The sequence below is a fragment of the Antedon bifida genome, chromosome 3, assembly GCF_963402885.1.
Source record: "Antedon bifida chromosome 3, ecAntBifi1.1, whole genome shotgun sequence".
NCBI lineage: Eukaryota > Metazoa > Echinodermata > Crinoidea > Comatulida > Antedonidae > Antedon > Antedon bifida.
The window spans coordinates 2,447,969-2,466,225 of NC_136228.1; the positions used below are offsets into that span (position 1 = coordinate 2,447,969).

The following is an 18,257-nucleotide window of genomic DNA, read 5'->3' on the forward strand; positions in this document are numbered from 1 at the left end:
AAAAATGTTTTTATATTATTGCCGTTAAAACCGGTCGTTAAGATTTTCCCACTACTGATTATTATTATTATTATAGTATTTGTTACAATTGCCAAATAAATATTGTATTTCAGAAACAATGCATAGAATTTTGCATTACTGCAAAACCCGTAGACAGATTTATGCCAAAGGATCAGACAAACTTTCAGTTTAAAGTGTGGACGTTCGTTGTGTCATCCCCCTTTGAATATTTTATCATGGCACTGATTGCAATCAACACGATAACTCTCATGATGCCTGTAAGTATCTGTTATATACTCATACTATAATGCCCTGTTATAAAAAATGTACTCTAAAGTATTCAGTGGATTAAAATAACACAATGTGCTGCCGTGGGTCCGTGGAGGACCTAATCCGAATTTCCTCAGTTTCCAGTTAAGCTTGAGGACAAATATAAATACCTTTACCTTTATTGTTTGAGGTTTTTTCATTTCAAAAGATATTAACTATTTTGAAAAAGTCTTTTCAATGATAAAATTCATTAAAATAAATTATATAAAAATTTAAATTTATTGCGAATTGAATATGGATATAACATTTTGAAGTTATAAAGTTCCACCATCAGGACAATTAATGGGGAACTCACATAGGCCCCTTATATTAGAGAGTAATGCATACTAAGGGTTGACCTGTTTCCAACTTCCATAGGCAACTTCTCCAATACATTCATTTATTTCGCCAGAACAATACAATAAAATACAAAAACAATTGGCAATGGATGGCAAAAGTAAACTAAAGTACTGTAGTCGGCGGGCCTGGAAGTCCAAACTGTGAAATTTGAAACAGTGTATATAAAAGTGTATATAATTATTATTTACATGTATGAGGAATAGTGGAAAAAAATGAATATTTAAAAGAGTTGGTTGGAGCAAAGACGTGAAAATTTAAGGTTATCCAAGTTAATAGATTCCAAAGAAATATAATGCTTATATAAACAAGTTTAATGCAGTCCTCAAGGGGAACACTATACATAGGCTCTTCTTTCTGTCCACCATCTCATACCATTATGTTTTACTGTGGTATTATATTTCTGAATCTCAACAAATATACCAAATATATATTGATTTTATTTTGTTTTTGTTAAGTATTATGGATAAACAGTTTTAAATATATTTATTTTATTTTAGTACTATGATCAACCTGATAAGTTGGATGACATTTTAAGTTACTTCAACGTTTTTTTTACAACAATGTTCACAGTGGAATGTATCCTAAAATTGGTAGCTTATGGCGTAAGGGTAAGTGATCTGACCATTGACATTAATTCTAATTTCTTAATTTTTTGTATAAAATTTGTGTAAAAATCTGTCCTGTCCTTCCTATACCATGCAATGTGTACTAGTATACAAGAGTTGAAATATTGAGGAGCATTGACATTGGGACGGTAATCGAAGGGGACGGTAATTCACAGAGCGTGACAGTTATTTCGCAACACAATCGGCGAGGGTAAGCCCCCTCCTAGACATAGTCTGCAGACCCTGTACATGCGGGCTTGGGGGCTTCTTTGAAAAGTGTCTTTGTTTTAGCCAGGCTAGGTCTTAAGCTCTGTGACAAACTATGTGACAAAAAAATGTGATGTGCCCATATATGGACACGATGATGTCATATCACTACCATATTGGGGAATATCACTAACAATCAAATGGTAAGGAAACACTCAGGTGTTTAATAAAATATAAATAATTGTGTGTTTTTTTTAGAACTACTTCAGAGATGCATGGAATATTTTTGACTTCATTTGTGTTGTTGGTAGTATTACAGACATCCTAGTCTCTGAATATGGGGTAAGTTTTTTTTTCCTTTACAAATATTTAAAACTGATAACTCTTTTCTTCCAAAAATGAAAAAGTATTCTAGTTAAGGCATGCACAGAAAGCATCAGTTTTAAAAATTGGCGAGGTTTTTATTTTTATCGGTATAACTTTGGGTTGTTATTGTCAATTTTTATGTTGTTATATTAAAAATAGTCTCAAAAAAAGGTATTTATTCAAAATTATTTATTTTGGTTTAAGTGTTGTTTACTAATTTACAATTGCATATATACCTTTTTTAGAACATAAAGTAAAAATGAAAATTTTAAAAAAAATTACTCGGAAAATGAAAATCTTTTTTTCGTTTTTATTATATATACTTTTTTCAATTGAATGGCTAAAACCTAATAGTTCATTCATTTAAATAATTTCATTTCTAACAAAAATAGATAAAAATATAACATCCATATTATTAACCTGCTAAAATTAACATGCTCATGTAATCTTTGAGTTCATTAACCTTAAGGTCATTGACCTGCTTACATGTCTGTGTTTGAATTGGTTCGATTTAAACTAGATGCTAAAGTAATAAAAGATGTACCCCCCCAACGTAACCCCCTGATGATAAAGTACCTATTCATATATCATTACATAGGCCTTGCTTAAAATTAACATTCAAAAAGGGGTTTCTCTTTGTTTAAGTGTACTGCAAAAATGCAAGCTTATTGTACCTAGACAAAGAAGTGTAAAAACTTTAACAAATAAAAGTCGACGCTTGTTGACGTAATATTTCACACAGGGAAACCCCTTGTATATTGTTTTTGGATGTACCTGTGCGAATAAACAGCTTTTTAAATTTACATCCTCCCTCCCTCTGTCAGATAAAAACAATATTATCTACCAATGTTATGAATATTTGTTTATATAATGTGTTTTAATTTTGGTTTTGCTATTTGAATTTTTAAAAAAATGTTATACTTTTGATCATTATTATATTCATTAATGTAAATAATAATCTGTTTATATATTACTGTCTACTCCTATGTCTTGTTAGTAAACCTTCAATGAAGGCTATACATTACATTAGTTAACCAGCCAATACCTAATATGACACCTCATCAACTGTTGCCACCCCCTCTGCCACAAAACCCCCCTCCTTTGTTACCCCTATATATCCATTCCTCTCTGCTAACCATGTATTGCCTTTGTGTTTTTCTTTCACCTACATAGAAAGTAAGTATTAATACGTGGCCCTTTCTAGTTGACTGCCACTCTCATGAGCTGCCATGCACACGAACACTGTGGAATGCTTGTGTTTGGAACCATACTTGCCTATTGGGCATTCATGCACAAAAAATTATGTAATCATAGTGTCACGTCTCTAAGTATATTCTTGTAACGGCCTTTCAATCAATAAATCTTAATTAAATTTTTTTATGACATAACTTTAAAAAAAAGATTAATTATGCTATAATTGCATATACAAGTAAATTTAATAATGAATGAATAAAATTATGATTTTGTTTTAGTTCCTAAATTTATAATTTGTTGGTGATTCCTATCTCAGGTTTAGTCGCCAGGGATCTGCTCAGAGCATCATGTTTTGTGTTTTTGTGTTTTTGTTATTACTAATCATTTATATACATATCACTAGATGATGGTGTATTTGTTAAACTAACTCCCTCCGTTTCCACCCCTATATTTATTTATTGTTGGTTATTGTGAAATTTGTGTTATTAATTCAAATTGTACCGAATTATACAAATTAAATAACAAATAATGATATTTAATGTTATGCTGCACCACGCCAAATGTGTTAAAAAGACACTATCCAATCAATTTTAAACCAGTGGTCTAATGGTTAGGACGCAGGTTCGAATCTTGGTTGGAGTGGCTTTTTCTCATTCTCACAGATTTCCACATCTTTACTGTTTCAACAAATTTAATGATTTCTAATATATCATTGGGCAGTTTAGTAAATATTCTATGCCTGTGAATTTATATTATATAACTTATAGAATTTTTGTTTGACATTTTTCACAAAAACCACCATTTCTTGCACTTTCGTTTGGCTGGTACCTACCATATATTACTAACGTTTTGTGTTTAATAATTGTATGGTAAAGTTGTTGCTTGCTTTATGTAAAAATCAGGGTTTTTATACAGTGGAAAGTAAATGGATTCAGGGGTAGAAGGGATAGTTGGCAAGTTGTAGCTAGCTCATTTTATTTTGTATGTATAAACTATAAACAATACATACAGACATGCTCATTTTCTAAAATATACTCTACTACCATAGAGTACATTATTCTACTCGAACAGAACATGTTGTGACTGGACTTTCCTTCTGCAATGTGGCAATCCCAAATGTCTACAGACCAGTTATTCACGCCTGCAATTAAAGGTGTTCTTGCTAGCAGAGACATCTGCTAGGCATCATTCTATCCTCTGTACCTCAGATCCACCTACTTTTTACAACCCTGTATTAATATGTAATCAATTGTAAACTCTTATTTAGATATTATGCACACTGCAATATTATATGTATATCATATCATCCTATGTAATTTTATTCAAAAACTAAATTCTTTCTTTAAAAATACTGTTAACTTTTAGAATTTTATGTTTTAAAGTCATTGTATTTTATTAGGGTATTTTTATTAGATATATTTAAATGGTCATTTACACTTTGCAATATATATATTCATAATTTAAAGTAATTTTAAATTGATACATCTTTTGTATATCTTCAACAAATTACACATGTTTATATAAACGTACTGTTAGGGTAAACATTTAGCGTTTAGTACTGTATTCTTACTAACATTTTAGAAAATGAAATTCTGCAATATTTATTTAATACTCTGAAGTGCCTACTAAAATGATTTGTTGAAGTTTGTGAATTTTAATTTGCTATTTTATTTTTTCCTTTAGTTGCGACTTTTTTGTTTCAGTTGACGCTGTACTAAGAGACAATACATATGTGTTATGTCTTGTATTTTGTTGTTTATAGCACATAAATATTCTTTGACTTTGTGTTCATCTGCTGGATCACTTGACTACAATAACTTAATTTGATTGGCTGATTTCACAAACATCCTGACCTCTGTTTTCTATAGTTTTCCAAGGTTTGTCAACTGGTCTGGAAAACTTTTGAAAAAATTTCTTGACGAACTTGGTGTTAGCAAATTACAGATTGCCCTTTGTCCTGATATGATAATTTTAAAAAATTCATTCCTGAAAATAATTTTTAAAAATAACTTGCTATACAATTCTTGCAGAGAAAATTTATTTTCAAAGAAAACTTTTCTTGTATATTTCCTTCTATGATAATAAGATAAATTGTGTTTGCAATGTTGTTTTCACATTATTCATTTTTCACCACAAATATATGTCTTCGTTTTTTCCCATTAATCTTTTGTATTTTTGGTTTTTGTTTTTTTTTTTTGCTCTCTAACTAATTTTTATTGCTGTTTTTTATCACAAATATTTCTAGAATTCCTTCGTCTAGAAGCTTCAAAATTCTAAAAAATAATCAAAACACATTTTTTTCATTGTATTTGTATTTTATTGATAATTAATACTTATAGTTGATTTAATTTACCACTGATATTTGTTTGAAAAACAAGAAAATTGTTCCAGAAATGTAACATTTTGGTTTTTCACCGTTTAATGGTCTCTGAAGGAATTTCTTAGAAAGTGTCAAAACAAACTAAACTATTTTTGTTTAGATTTGTTACACATTTAAAGCTTGATATCATAAAAAAAAAGCTCCTTTGATTTAATTCTGAATCGCACTATCAATATTTAAATAAAGGCCGTGTAATAATTGAGAATTTTTGTCAGTGACGAGGATATTTGTTAATTTAATTTGAGTCACTGTGAGTTACTGTACTTGTTCTATGCTATTTTCTCCATAATGATTTGACTGTCCTGTATTGTGTAATATATAAGCCATATAATACAAACACAAAAAACGCACTTACTAGTCATCTTAGATTCAAAGATTTGTCTAGATCCATGTGCATGCTACCATTTGTCAACAGTGTCTATAATCCAGATATCTTTTCGTTGCGTTGAATATCAATATTTTTTATCAAATTATGTCACTTAAATACTTCACTTATAAAATTGAAGGTTGTTGGATGAATTTCAAATTGCATGTGGAAATTGCATGTTGCAATCTATGGGACAAACTTTCGTACTGCTACTGTATATAATAAATAGGATAGATAGTGAAATAAAAATATAGTCTGCAAGGGTTGTCAGGAAGCTGATCTCTCTCTGTGTAGTTGTAAAAGGGTATAGCAGGTACAAATAACCAGCATAACTTAATTTGTATTTGGTATGACACTTTCTTGTTTGTTTTTACAGGAGGGATTTATTAATTTGAGTGTTTTGAGGCTTTTTCGAGCAGCTAGGCTCATCAAACTTTTACGTCAAGGATCGTCGATTCGAATCCTACTTTGGACTTTTGTGCAGTCTTTCAAGGTATAAAATGACATTTATTATAGTGACTTTTGTAATTTTGCCTTCCATAGACATTGTATTTGCATACTCTATCTAACCCTAGCTTGTTAGTATGAACACCGGACTATCTTCAGTTGGTTGGTTTGAGTCTCATCCAAGAAATATTGAGTCTCCCTGGTGTAGCACTTCTATGGGGCCAACACTGGATAGCTGATTGATGCTGCTCATGGTCTGGGGCTCCTTAAGCTCTGGGGCACATGAGTTCAGCCAGTTAGCGCTCATAGGTGTTAAGCCACTGATTCTCCTCAATGTACTGAGTATGTAGGACAATTTTATTATGGAAAACCGTCTTTGTACACTATACAAAACAAGTTGAAGAGATTGTTTTCAAAGGTAATTGAAAATGAAGTTGGTTCTACTCTATGGGTTACCAAACATCCAGAATCAAACATATTTGCATACATTTAACATATTTTGTTTTTCACTTTTTTTTCTTGTCTTAGGCATTGCCATGGGTATGCCTATTAATTGGAATGCTTTTCTTTATCTATGCAATTATTGGAATGCAGGTGAGTCTTTTTAGCATAAATTTATTAATCTTTTGCGCCTAATTTTCTCTCTCTCTTGTCTGCTTTTATCATTTGAAGTTAGGTCCATGAATCTAAAAAGTCATGTGATACACATACAACCATTTTGTTTCATATCCAGCCTTGTGCGCTCAAGCATTGCTTTTTAAAATTATATACTTGGCAACAACAGAAAATACTCCATCTTAAATGCCTGCGTTGATGTTAGACAAAATTTTAGGAAAGAATTTACCCTATACATTCTTCCCTAAAATCCCCTATTATAATCTGTTTAATATACATTATTTTTTTATTTGAAAAATTAACAAATAATATGTTTCGCTTTTTGGGGGAATAGGAGTAGCAGATGTCATCAAAAAATCAAGTTGTTTTTTAAAGTGTATTGAGTGAGTGATGATGAGTTAATGGTTAGATTAGATTATTAGGATAAACAATTTGTGATTAAAAGTTATAACTTTATAGTATTTTAATATTAGGTAGTTAATTTGTTTGAGTGACATTATTACAGTTGAATTCTGTGATTAAATAACAGAGTTTAATGATGTGAAGAAGTTATTATAATGTGATTGGATGAAAGTATCGTGAGGTTGAGTGACTGAGTGGTTACAGGGCTCGAAAATTTACCCTAGCAATTGATTCGACAACATAATAATTGACTTTTTTTTTTGGCTGTTTGCTTTCTCATTTAGCTAGTTAGATTTGCTAGTAAGTTGACAGAAAATTAAACTTCGAGCTAATTCAGGGGCACTACAACAAACCATGGGCATAAAATTAGAGCGGGTTTGAGGAGGTTCTTGTCCATAATTCTGGTGGTGGAAGTCACACTATTGTTCTGGTTCAAATTCTTCCCTGCCCTGTTATGGTTTCAACTCATGCACTCCATTCTAGTATAGCTGTGTAGAATAGGATTTATCATACTAAGAACCAAGGGTGGGGGAGGGCGATACATAATCTACTGGCCGATTTCTTCACAGGTTAAAGGTGAAACAACTCTAAAGGGACTGGAAGTCTCTAAACCAAGGATGTGTTAACTTTATTTATGCTTTTGAATCTAGATATTCGGTGATATTAAATATTCTGATACTTCAAGCTCTATCAACACGCACAACAATTTTCATAACTTTTTTATGTCGCTCCTGCTATTGTTCAGGTAATGTTTCACTTCTGGCAAAATGCCAACCAAACTAATATGTTAGACCAGGGAGTATGCATAGGTATGTGATAACTACAAAAACTACACTCAGTGCAGTACAAAAAATAAATGTCAAAGGTCATTATGAATACACAAAGTCGTTGTTTCTGATTCTGAATGCCAGAGACTGTCATTGAGCTTTGAAGTTTTTGCATTTTTTACGTACCTATTCACATTCATGGAAATCTAGGTCATCAGTTGTAAAAACTGATTTCACTTAATCATTCAAACAATAAGCAGTGGTGTTTTTTTCTTTTTTTGTTTCTCTCCACACACGCATGCAACGCCATCAGATGTTCGGAAATGTAGAACTCAATGATGAAACAGAGATTAATAGTCATAACAATTTTCAGCTGTTCTTTACAGCTCTTCTACTACTATTCAGGTAGACCAAATCTAACAGCAGAAACATTAAAAATTGTGTCTGGTGTCCCGTCTATATATCCTTGTCTATTGATCCTTGATGTAACACCGACTATCCCATCATCAATGTGGAAAAAAAGATGTTTTAATAAATCCCAACCTGACACTTACCTTTTACCCATATGTATTGGCTACCTCTTTGAAATTCTTTACTTCTTTTGATTATGATTTTTGTTAAATTTGACTGCGTTTAATTTCATATTCAATATTCAAACTTTTATATGTGGTATCTGAACCTAATGTTTGGTTTATTGGACGGGAATTTGTCTCTTGCTGGCTGGATAGTAGTGATCTTTTTTGGAATTTTATCTTGCTAACACATACTAAGGGCTACCTTATGCTTAATACAGTTCATGATATCAATGCATTTGTTGTATGTATCTTTCACCTCATTTACACTTTTGGGCCAAACCTACTGTAAGTTCCTCAAACTAGGATCACCTGGACAAATGGCTGGAACTGGTTTAGACTGGCATATGTAGTCGCGCATATCATATTTGAATTTTTTGACTTAGATCAAACCATAGAGCAACATTTTATTGTCAAACAATGAGTATAATATGACTCATTAATATTCAAAATGAAATTAACCAAATACCAATGGACTAAAAAAATATATTTTTTTAACTACAAAGACTGTAAGTGTAAACTCCCTTTTAAACACCACCATCCTTTAGGCCAGTAAGTGTAAATGGGGTGATGATCTTCTATGTAATAACCTATCTTTGTTTTTATATTGTTTAAAGGTTTTAAAAATGTATTCTTTGCTGTCTTTACAACCAAAATAGCCTCTTTATACCTGTATATTGTTCCTTAACTATTACTATTCTTCCTTACCTATCAATTCCCTGTGTATTTCTTTCTTATTAATAATACAGATCTGTAATAAACTTGCTATATAATGCAAAAGAAAAGATTAAAAAACATTAAAAATTAAAATTAGAAATTTAATACAACCTTTCTCACTAAATAAGGTTTTAAAAAAGTTTGGCGTATTGCACGAAACTCCTTTACTGCATGTGGTATCAACTAAAGTTACAGTCTGTATTTAACTGGTTTAAACTGGTTAAACGTGATATATTAGTTAGCCAATTATTAAACAGTATTGCTTTACCAGTTTACTTTGGTTCAAACCAGTTTAATTTGTTTTAAACCAGATTATTCTAGTTCTTACAAAAACAATGTGATAAAATCAAGTTAAAATCAATTCTTTAATACTCTATGTACTTTCGTGACATATAATTCTATTCTTTTGTATTTCCTTATTCTGCTAAATGTTGCTATTTATGTTTATTTACAGTAGCAGTTCTCTGCTAAAATAGATATTTGTCATATATTTAACAATAACAGATTTCTTTAGTATTGTGTAATTCTATTGTTCAAAATAACGTGAAACTTTACTGCAAAACTAACCATTATCTTTTTTTAAAATCTTTTCTTGGGAATAAATATGTTTTTCTAAAAGAGAAATGATTATTTAATATAGCATTTGTGAAAATATAAATAAAATTGTAATAGTTTTTACAAGGAAATATCAAAATATTATTTTAGCGCTCAGGTTGTGATAAAAAGATATGCCAAATCAAGCACGCACAAAAAGGATTATTAAATATTTATTGAATTCTCATTTCCTCTTTATAAACTATATTATAAAAATAATTATTGTAACAAATAATGTTCAAATGTCCAGAAATGTTTTTGAATTTAAAAAAGACTCTCTACATTATATAATCTAATAAAAAAACTAATTTACATTTAAAGTGATATTGAGAAAGAACTTCTAAATTTTATAAAAAAACAGAAAACACATCATTTGGCTTTAAAAGTGATGGTCTAAATTAAAAACTTATAAGTTTTAACATATGTATTTAATTGTATTATTGTAGAGATTCTTTTTGTAATTCAATATATCTTAGAGGGCTATATAATAAATGTTGTATCTATCCCTTCTTTTGTTTATTATAAATGTATGTATCTTAAGAGCATATTTTCAACAAAACAAAACCGGTTACAAAAAAAAAAAAATCAGCTAGAATGCTTTAGAATGCAGGAAAATGGCGGATGGTTCAATAAAAGTGTGCTCTTGTTTTGCAATATAGACATAAAATATGTATACAATCTACTTTCCCGTTTTCACATTAAACATTTTATGTATTTGTAATGCGTAATAATAGCCTGTTGTAAAGTTGCCTTTCTAATATTAAGTTAAGATATTGCTTAAATCTTCTTTTATACTTTTGGGGATTTTATTCAATTGCATGATTTGCATATTATCCTGAATTTATTTTCAAAAAAATTAACCATATCCAAATTATTTAGTATTGAAATTATTGTCAATGCCACCAATTTCATCTTTGACTCCATATTAAATATATATTAATATACATTTTTATTGGACGTTTCTCAACGTGTATAGGTGCGCAACAGGGGAGAGTTGGCAACTGATTATGTTAGCATGTATATCGGGTAGAGCGTGTGAGGGCAAGGCAGGAAATGAATGTGGATCCCCGTTTGCATACGTATATTTCGTTAGCTTTATTTTCCTTTGCTCATTTTTGGTAAGTAAATTAAATTTTTTTACAGTCTAATCATGCCTTTCAGTCGTGCACATTTTTATTCCTCAGGGGTCTTTTATTAAAATGTTGGAGACACTACATTTATAAATGTGAACAAAAAAGTTGATTTTTGAAAATGGTGTTTGGTTGCCAGTGTACACAAGATCCTACCACTATAAACCAGTGTACACAAGATCCTACCACTATAAACCAGTTTAGACAAGATCCTACCACTATAAACCAGTTTAGACAAGATCCTACCACTATAAACCAGTTTAGACAAGATCCTACCACTATAAACCAGTGTACACAAGATCCTACCACTATAAACCAGTTTAGACAAGATTCTGCTGCTATAAGCTGGTGTAGACAAGATCCTACCTCTATAAACTGGTTTAGACAAGATCCTACCTCTATAAACTGGTTTAGACAAGATTCTACTGCTAAAATTCTGGTGTAGACAAGTACTATAAATCTGTGTAGGCAAGACTATTCCAATTCTAATGTTTTATTTTCAGATGTTAAATCTTTTCGTTGCTGTTATTATGGACAATTTTGATTATTTAACAAGAGATGCATCAATTCTGGGTGCTCATCACTTGGATGAGTATGTTCGGATTTGGGGAGATTTTGAGCCTGCAGCAACGTAAGGACTTATTATTTTGATCTCTTTAGAATTTTATTATTTTGTCTACAAATTTAGATTTATTGACATTTATGTCTGAAAATGGTTTTCAGATGCTGGTCATTTGATTTTATATGTTAAAATTATTTTCTAACTATATTCCTCTTTCAGGGGGAAGTTAAATTATGGGAAAATGTATACCATGTTGAGGAAAATGGAACCTCCTGTAGGATTTGGCGCAAATTGCCCTGTCAGAATAGCTTACAAGGTTTGTAAAATGTTTCTAAGCATTTTTAACGTTTTATTATATTTCCATGATTGAAATAACTATACCTGGAATAATATGCAATTTCAGGCACATAAAGCCTGATCCCACTTGTTTTGAAAAGGATAAGAATTGTTTTCAATATTGAATGTATTTTGTCTCCTTTCTCAGCGATTGATCAGAATGAACATGCCACTTAACGATACGATGGAGGTCCATTTTACCACGACATTGATGGCTCTCATTAGAACAGCATTAGATATTAAAATCGGCAATGGTAAGTTCAATTCAAATTCAATCTCAGTTTTCCTTCAAAACCCCAAAATTCAATTCAATTTCAATTCAAAATTTATTTTCACCACAACAGAAAAAGTATATAGTAGATAAATAACATAATGGTTTGATTGGAATTGGTACCCACTGTGATCTTAATAGCATAAAAAGTGTAAATTTCAACAAGTTTTTATTTCATTTATCCTCAGTTGTCGATCGTGACCGTCATGATAGAGAATTACGAGAGGCTGTCAAAGTCTTCTGGCCTCGATTACCGGAGAAGAAAATAGACCTTCTGGTCCCTCCAGACTGTGGTATGAATTTTATGTTTTAGCTTTATGTATAATGAAACTTATTTTGGTGTAATAATATAGATAGACAAATCTTGTTACATATTACTTTAAAAGGTAATAATATTTAATCTTGAATCCAAATTAAACTTTATTAAATTTTCTATATGATTTTATGTAGTAATTTAAATTATAAAAATATAATAGAGTTATTTAAATTAAAAATTAGGAGTTACCGATATATGTATTGTTCTCTTTTTCATTTTTCTACAGCTCTCTTTTATTTATTTGTGTTTATTTTTTAACTCTTTCTTTTCGTTCTATTGTCATTTTATTTCTTTTTGATAATGTTAGGTTATTACCCAACCTATCCAAAGAAGGTTTACGGTATGGAGCTCTCGTTTGTCGTGCGTTTGACCTCAATTGACCCATAGCTTTTTAAAAAGTGTATATATCCTTAACATTAATTTGCATATTTTTAATTAACTTAAGAGTTAATAACAATTAATGTGTCAAAACAACCTGTAAGAGCAAGACGGCGCAATGGTATTGAACTTGTGTGTGAGAAGGCATAAGTTCGAGAACTGTCCGTGCATCTTGTCATTAGAAAACAGTACAGTAGAACCCCTATTAAGGGGGAACCTTTGGCCCTAACAAAGGTTAGGGCCAAAGTGGGGTGGGCCGCAGTGTATATATTTCAAATTCATGGTAAAGTGTCCCCTGTCTACATTAGTATCATTCAGAAGGACACTAGATGTACATGAAAAATTGTCATCAATTCAAGTGTTTTTCCGTTTTACCGTAGAAGGCCGAATTCGCATTTCCTCACTTTCTAGGGATCATTTATATATTTACATTTTTTATTTTGTCATTATTCCTTTGTGAACAAAGAACATGTTGAAGAAGGCAGGTGTGATGAGTGTAAACGAAGGAAAGGTATTTAATACAGAGCAAACCGTCCGCCATATGCAAAACACAGCTTATTGCATTGGAAACTCAGTGAAGCATGTCCTTGTATCCTGCTACATTCCCATATGCGGCCCTATGTGTTTTTAGAGCCTGCAGAAGTTGAATATTTCATCATCTTTTTAAAACACCTTTAATGTGTACCTAACTCCCCCTTAAAAATCTACCAATACAATAGTTTTTTACATATTATTATCCAATATATTAAAATAATTCACATTTCAATTAAAAATTTCCCATAGTATTTTACCTGCATGTTTGGTTCTCAACACTTGGTTCTGTCCACGAATTCAAGTGCATCTTTAACCTATATTGATAATCTTCACAAATTTAGCATGCCAACCTTAGCATTTGCAGTCCTTCCTAATTAAAACATTTTAAACAATTTAACTCATTTTGTTTTTTGAATTTTCCAATTTACATAAACTTATGCATTCATTGTATATTCCTGTTGAACAAATCACACCAATTATTTATTCTACTAGCTATCAGAATATGGTTTCATATTTTTATCCTAAAAGCTCCAACCAAAAAACCAATGTTTACTGTAAGGAGTTTCTGTTAACTACAAACCTTGACCCACCTATCTTCAACTAAATGTCATCAGTATTTTTATTAAAAGCTTACTGTAATCTGCTAAAGGAGATAGCTTTGGCTATAACATATTTTTTAGACAAAACAGAAGCAGAAGAAATATTTTATCCACATTTGCTGTTTTGTATACATGTATTAAATAAATAAAATGCTTTTTGACTATTTGAATTAGGAGATTGATATCTAAAATATTGCTGTTTATGCGTCAGCTTTTTATCCCGCTTTTTCCTATATACCTTTGTTGTTGCCACAGCGCTAATAATAAAGTTTATTGACGACCAAAAACCTGTGTAATTTAAGGAATGCCAAAATTGAGTGGTGTTTTTTTTACTATATATCTGGAAAAAAAAAAAAATCTTACTTTAGTAAACAATCGAAAATGAAGTGAACAATATATTATATTTGGCAATCTTAACATACTAATAAAATGTGTGTGTGGTTTGTGTGCGTTTACTATTTTAAGATCATATTTTATACAACTTAATATACTATATCCATCTTTGAATACATCGGTAAATGTTTGTTTAATGTTTATTAAACTGCTTATGAAAATGCGTAGATACAGTATAGTAGTGAATAGCAACAACTGATTACATAGATGATAATATAATATAACTAAAATAAGTGAAGCTGTAGCTTGATGGTTAGCATGGTTGCCTTTCAATCCCAAGGTCCAGGCTTCAATCCTGACTTGCGTCTTTTTCTACTCCACTCACTAAGCCTCAAATGAGACTCTATACAGTACTGTAGCTTACAAGCAAGAACAAGTTTTTCCATTCTGTTATGGAAAAGTTCTTGGCAGCGAACGAAAGAAAAAATGTACAGATATCCGTTACTCATCTACTCAACTTCCATATTAACATTCCAGCTTATTCCATTTATGAATAGGAGGTGATAGTTTTCATGGGTACTCAATTAATTAAGTAAAAGTCAGAAATGCATAAATGCATGTTTTTCTAGTACAGTTCCACAACCTAAGGAAAATGTGTGGGACTCATAGTCAGGGTTAGAATTGGGTTTTGGATCACAAAATTAAGTATGGTAGACTTAGTATATTGATTTTCTTGATGCACAGCCCTACAAAGACCAAACCTGTGTGATCTGGATCACCATGCAACTAACTGGAACTTGATTTATCTGCAGGTTGATAACATTAGTTAGATAAGTCTTTTTTAGCTTGGTTAGAAATGGCATTAAAAAAATTTGGTTATAATATAATTTAAACGGTCGGAAATATGTTAATCAAAAGTGGTATTTTGTTTGTACTTTTTCATTTAGGTTTTAATAATAGTGAGTATTGCATTTTATTTAGAAACATTTTTTTTTTGGAAGGTGGCAGTTATTTTTTGAACCCTGTAAAAATTTCATTTGGGTGAATTTTGCTGAAATTGAAGATTTTTTTTCTGTTTTGTTTTTGAAAATAAATTAGTTAAGGATTTTTTTTTTTTGCCATTTTTGTACTGTACTGTACATGGCACAGGTGTGAATCTACAAGCTGTTCTTGTGTGACCCGAACCTAAACTCTCTAGATGTCAAACCTGGAGTCATACCTTAATACCATACCAGTTTATATCATTTACACATTATATCTTGGCATTAACTTGGCATTATCGCTGGGTGATTTTAGCATTTGTCTTTTTCCATACAATAAATAATATTTTTATTATAAACTTATTGTTAATGTTAAATATTAATTTTGTAAAATGTTTGTTTCAGATTGGAGAAATGCTTTGCGTTTTTAAAATGAGCTCTTTTTGCGTATTTTGGATAAATATTTCTACTTGCTTTAATTTGGGATATCGATCAACAGTTTTTAATCCAATTCATACCAATTCTCTTTCATTTTGTTTGTCTTTTCTATGATTTAGTTATTTTGCTTTTGTCTTTTATTTCAATCTTTTATGTGTTTTATTTTCAATTACCCAATAGAAAATATGATATATGGTAAGGTATATCATTATAAAAACAATATATATATATATAGAAAATTAGTTTTTTGATTTGCTTGTTGTAAACAACATTTTTTCCTTCGACCAATAAAAAGTATCATCTCCAATCCTTGCCTTTTCCTTGATGCAGTTTTGTAGTTTTGCAACTAACAAAATTAAATCTATTTAAAAAATATTCAAAATATTTTTTGTAATTTTTAACCCTTTTGAAAAAAAAAGCTAAATATTAAACCCATTTAAAGCAATTGATTTTAGTTTGATATTCTCATTAGCTCAGTTGGGTAAAAATTTGGTAAAATTGTTTTTTTTTAAATCCTTGCTGTTTAATCCCTTACTGCTGCTCTGGAGTTCGCCTCAAACGGGTAAAAATACAGACTAGCAGCTTTTCAGATGAGACCTTTAGTCGGTGGTAAAAAATGGCCTGTGTTTAAGAACATAGTAAAAGAATCTGGAAAAATATTCTAAGTGTATTATTTAAAATTTGGAAAAAAGCAACTATAAATAACTTCTTAGAATGTCGTACACTACAATTAAGCTCTGTCTACTCTACTACCAGACTTTATGTTACGAAAAAGATGATGTGCTCATATATGGACATGATGATATCATATCACTACTATTGTTTGGCACATCACACTTTTTAGTCAAACTAGTTTGATAGTGTAGACAGATCTTACTATTTATCTATGGTGATAGCTGAGGTATCTGACAAGTATAGTTATATTATTGTTTCAGAGCTGATTGGTGAAAAGTTAACAGTGGGCAAGATATACGCTGCATTGTTAATCTACGAAACTTGGAAAGAGTATAAGACGAGAGCGAAGAGAGATGGAACTGCTAGATTGGTAAGATAGATAAGTTTTTACTTTATTTTATTGTATTTATACCTTCTTAGGAATTTGTTGTTAATTCTGAGTCTATTTTGATAACGATCGTCAGTGTACATTGATTCTGATGTTGTATTCTTTATTATGTTGTAACATATCTTTCTTAACTTAAAAATCAAAATTGTCATATTTGCATATTTTCAACTAACATAATTTTTGTTCGATATCATTTTCATCATAAACATCATCAACATTTATCTGGTTTATCATTTATCAACATCATTATCAAACATATATCATATTAACATCAAATGATTATTATGTTAACATCACTAATATTTTGAACTTAATAATCTTATCGATATTTCGACACAATTGTTAAAGTTTAGATTAAGTATTCATGTTGTGTGTTTATCCTTCCTTGTGTTACAGTCTGTCTGTTTATCCATTTTATATATACCCATACTTCCTAAATCGTTTCCAGAGAAGATAATACAAGCTGTTGACCTCTCTTTGTGTTTTTATCCAGTTAATTTGTTTCAAATTTATACCTTTTATGGAATAAATTTGTTTATAATATTTTTTAATGTACTACGGCATGCTTGCTTGTTTAGAAATCAAACTCTCAGCTTTTAGAGGGATCTTTTGAAAAATAAAAAAAAATTATAAACTATAAATTTAAATTATAGTACAAGAAGTAAGAAAACTATTAGTAAAGATTTAATGCACTCACAGACGGTTGATTCTCTTTGGTAGAAGTTAAAACGCAAAAGTTATATTTTTTTATCATCTATTTATCAGATTATTCATACCAAAGTATTTTTTAAATAGAAACGTCAAATATTTGAAAATTTATAATGAATATTAATTTTTTGCATGTGTAAAATGTTATGACCAATAGGAACATGAAGTATTTTCTTTAATTAATTTATAATTGTTAGCATGCAACTGTACTGATACGTTTTGTATACAATTTCTGTTTATTAGTTTCTGGTAATTCTATTTGTTGTTGTTGTATTGTGTGGAGGAGGTGTGCTAGAGGAGGTAAAAAGAAAACGTCCCAGGGAATATATTATGAGATGAGATTTGATGAGTTCTTCTCCATAGATATGCTAAGTTAATGCTTATTGTGCTACTGAGAGGCAAGCATCACATTTTTTTTGCTATCAAGGCCAGAGTGTCACAAGTTTTTGTTGTAACTAAAACTAACAAAGGGCAAGCACATTGTTCTGGCCACTAAGACAAGCACCTATTTTTAGTTACCAGGACAAGCACAATTGTTCTGGCTACCAAAGCAGTTGCCTAATTTCTGGCAACAAAGGCCAGAGGCCTCTTTGCTGTTTGTGTTGGCGTCATGTTTTACTTCCATGAGCCAGTGACCACTGCATCTTAGTGCATGATTACTTATTTTACAGACCTTTTTTTGTATACAAAGTTTCTTTAAAAAAGAT

The 18,257-nt window shown here is 30.6% G+C and overlaps 1 protein-coding gene and 1 long non-coding RNA gene across 2 annotated transcripts in view; one reads left to right on the plus strand and one right to left on the minus strand.

Annotated features, from left to right (window-relative positions):
- LOC144838876 (uncharacterized) overlaps positions 1-18,257 on the minus strand; it is a 276,224-nt gene that overhangs the window by 186,605 nt on the left and 71,362 nt on the right. The gene's annotated exons all lie outside the window — the stretch shown is intronic.
- LOC144838875 (voltage-dependent calcium channel type A subunit alpha-1-like) overlaps positions 1-18,257 on the plus strand; it is a 124,118-nt gene that overhangs the window by 78,387 nt on the left and 27,474 nt on the right. The window contains exons 28-40 of the mRNA XM_078694394.1: positions 114-278; positions 1,167-1,277; positions 1,740-1,823; positions 6,165-6,281; positions 6,764-6,829; positions 7,903-7,997; positions 10,879-11,020; positions 11,536-11,663; positions 11,814-11,910; positions 12,079-12,184; positions 12,390-12,494; positions 13,362-13,406; positions 16,715-16,824. Coding sequence (XP_078550520.1) covers positions 114-278; positions 1,167-1,277; positions 1,740-1,823; positions 6,165-6,281; positions 6,764-6,829; positions 7,903-7,997; positions 10,879-11,020; positions 11,536-11,663; positions 11,814-11,910; positions 12,079-12,184; positions 12,390-12,494; positions 13,362-13,406; positions 16,715-16,824 — 1,371 coding nt within the window. The remainder of the gene's footprint in view (positions 1-113; positions 279-1,166; positions 1,278-1,739; positions 1,824-6,164; positions 6,282-6,763; positions 6,830-7,902; positions 7,998-10,878; positions 11,021-11,535; positions 11,664-11,813; positions 11,911-12,078; positions 12,185-12,389; positions 12,495-13,361; positions 13,407-16,714; positions 16,825-18,257) is intronic.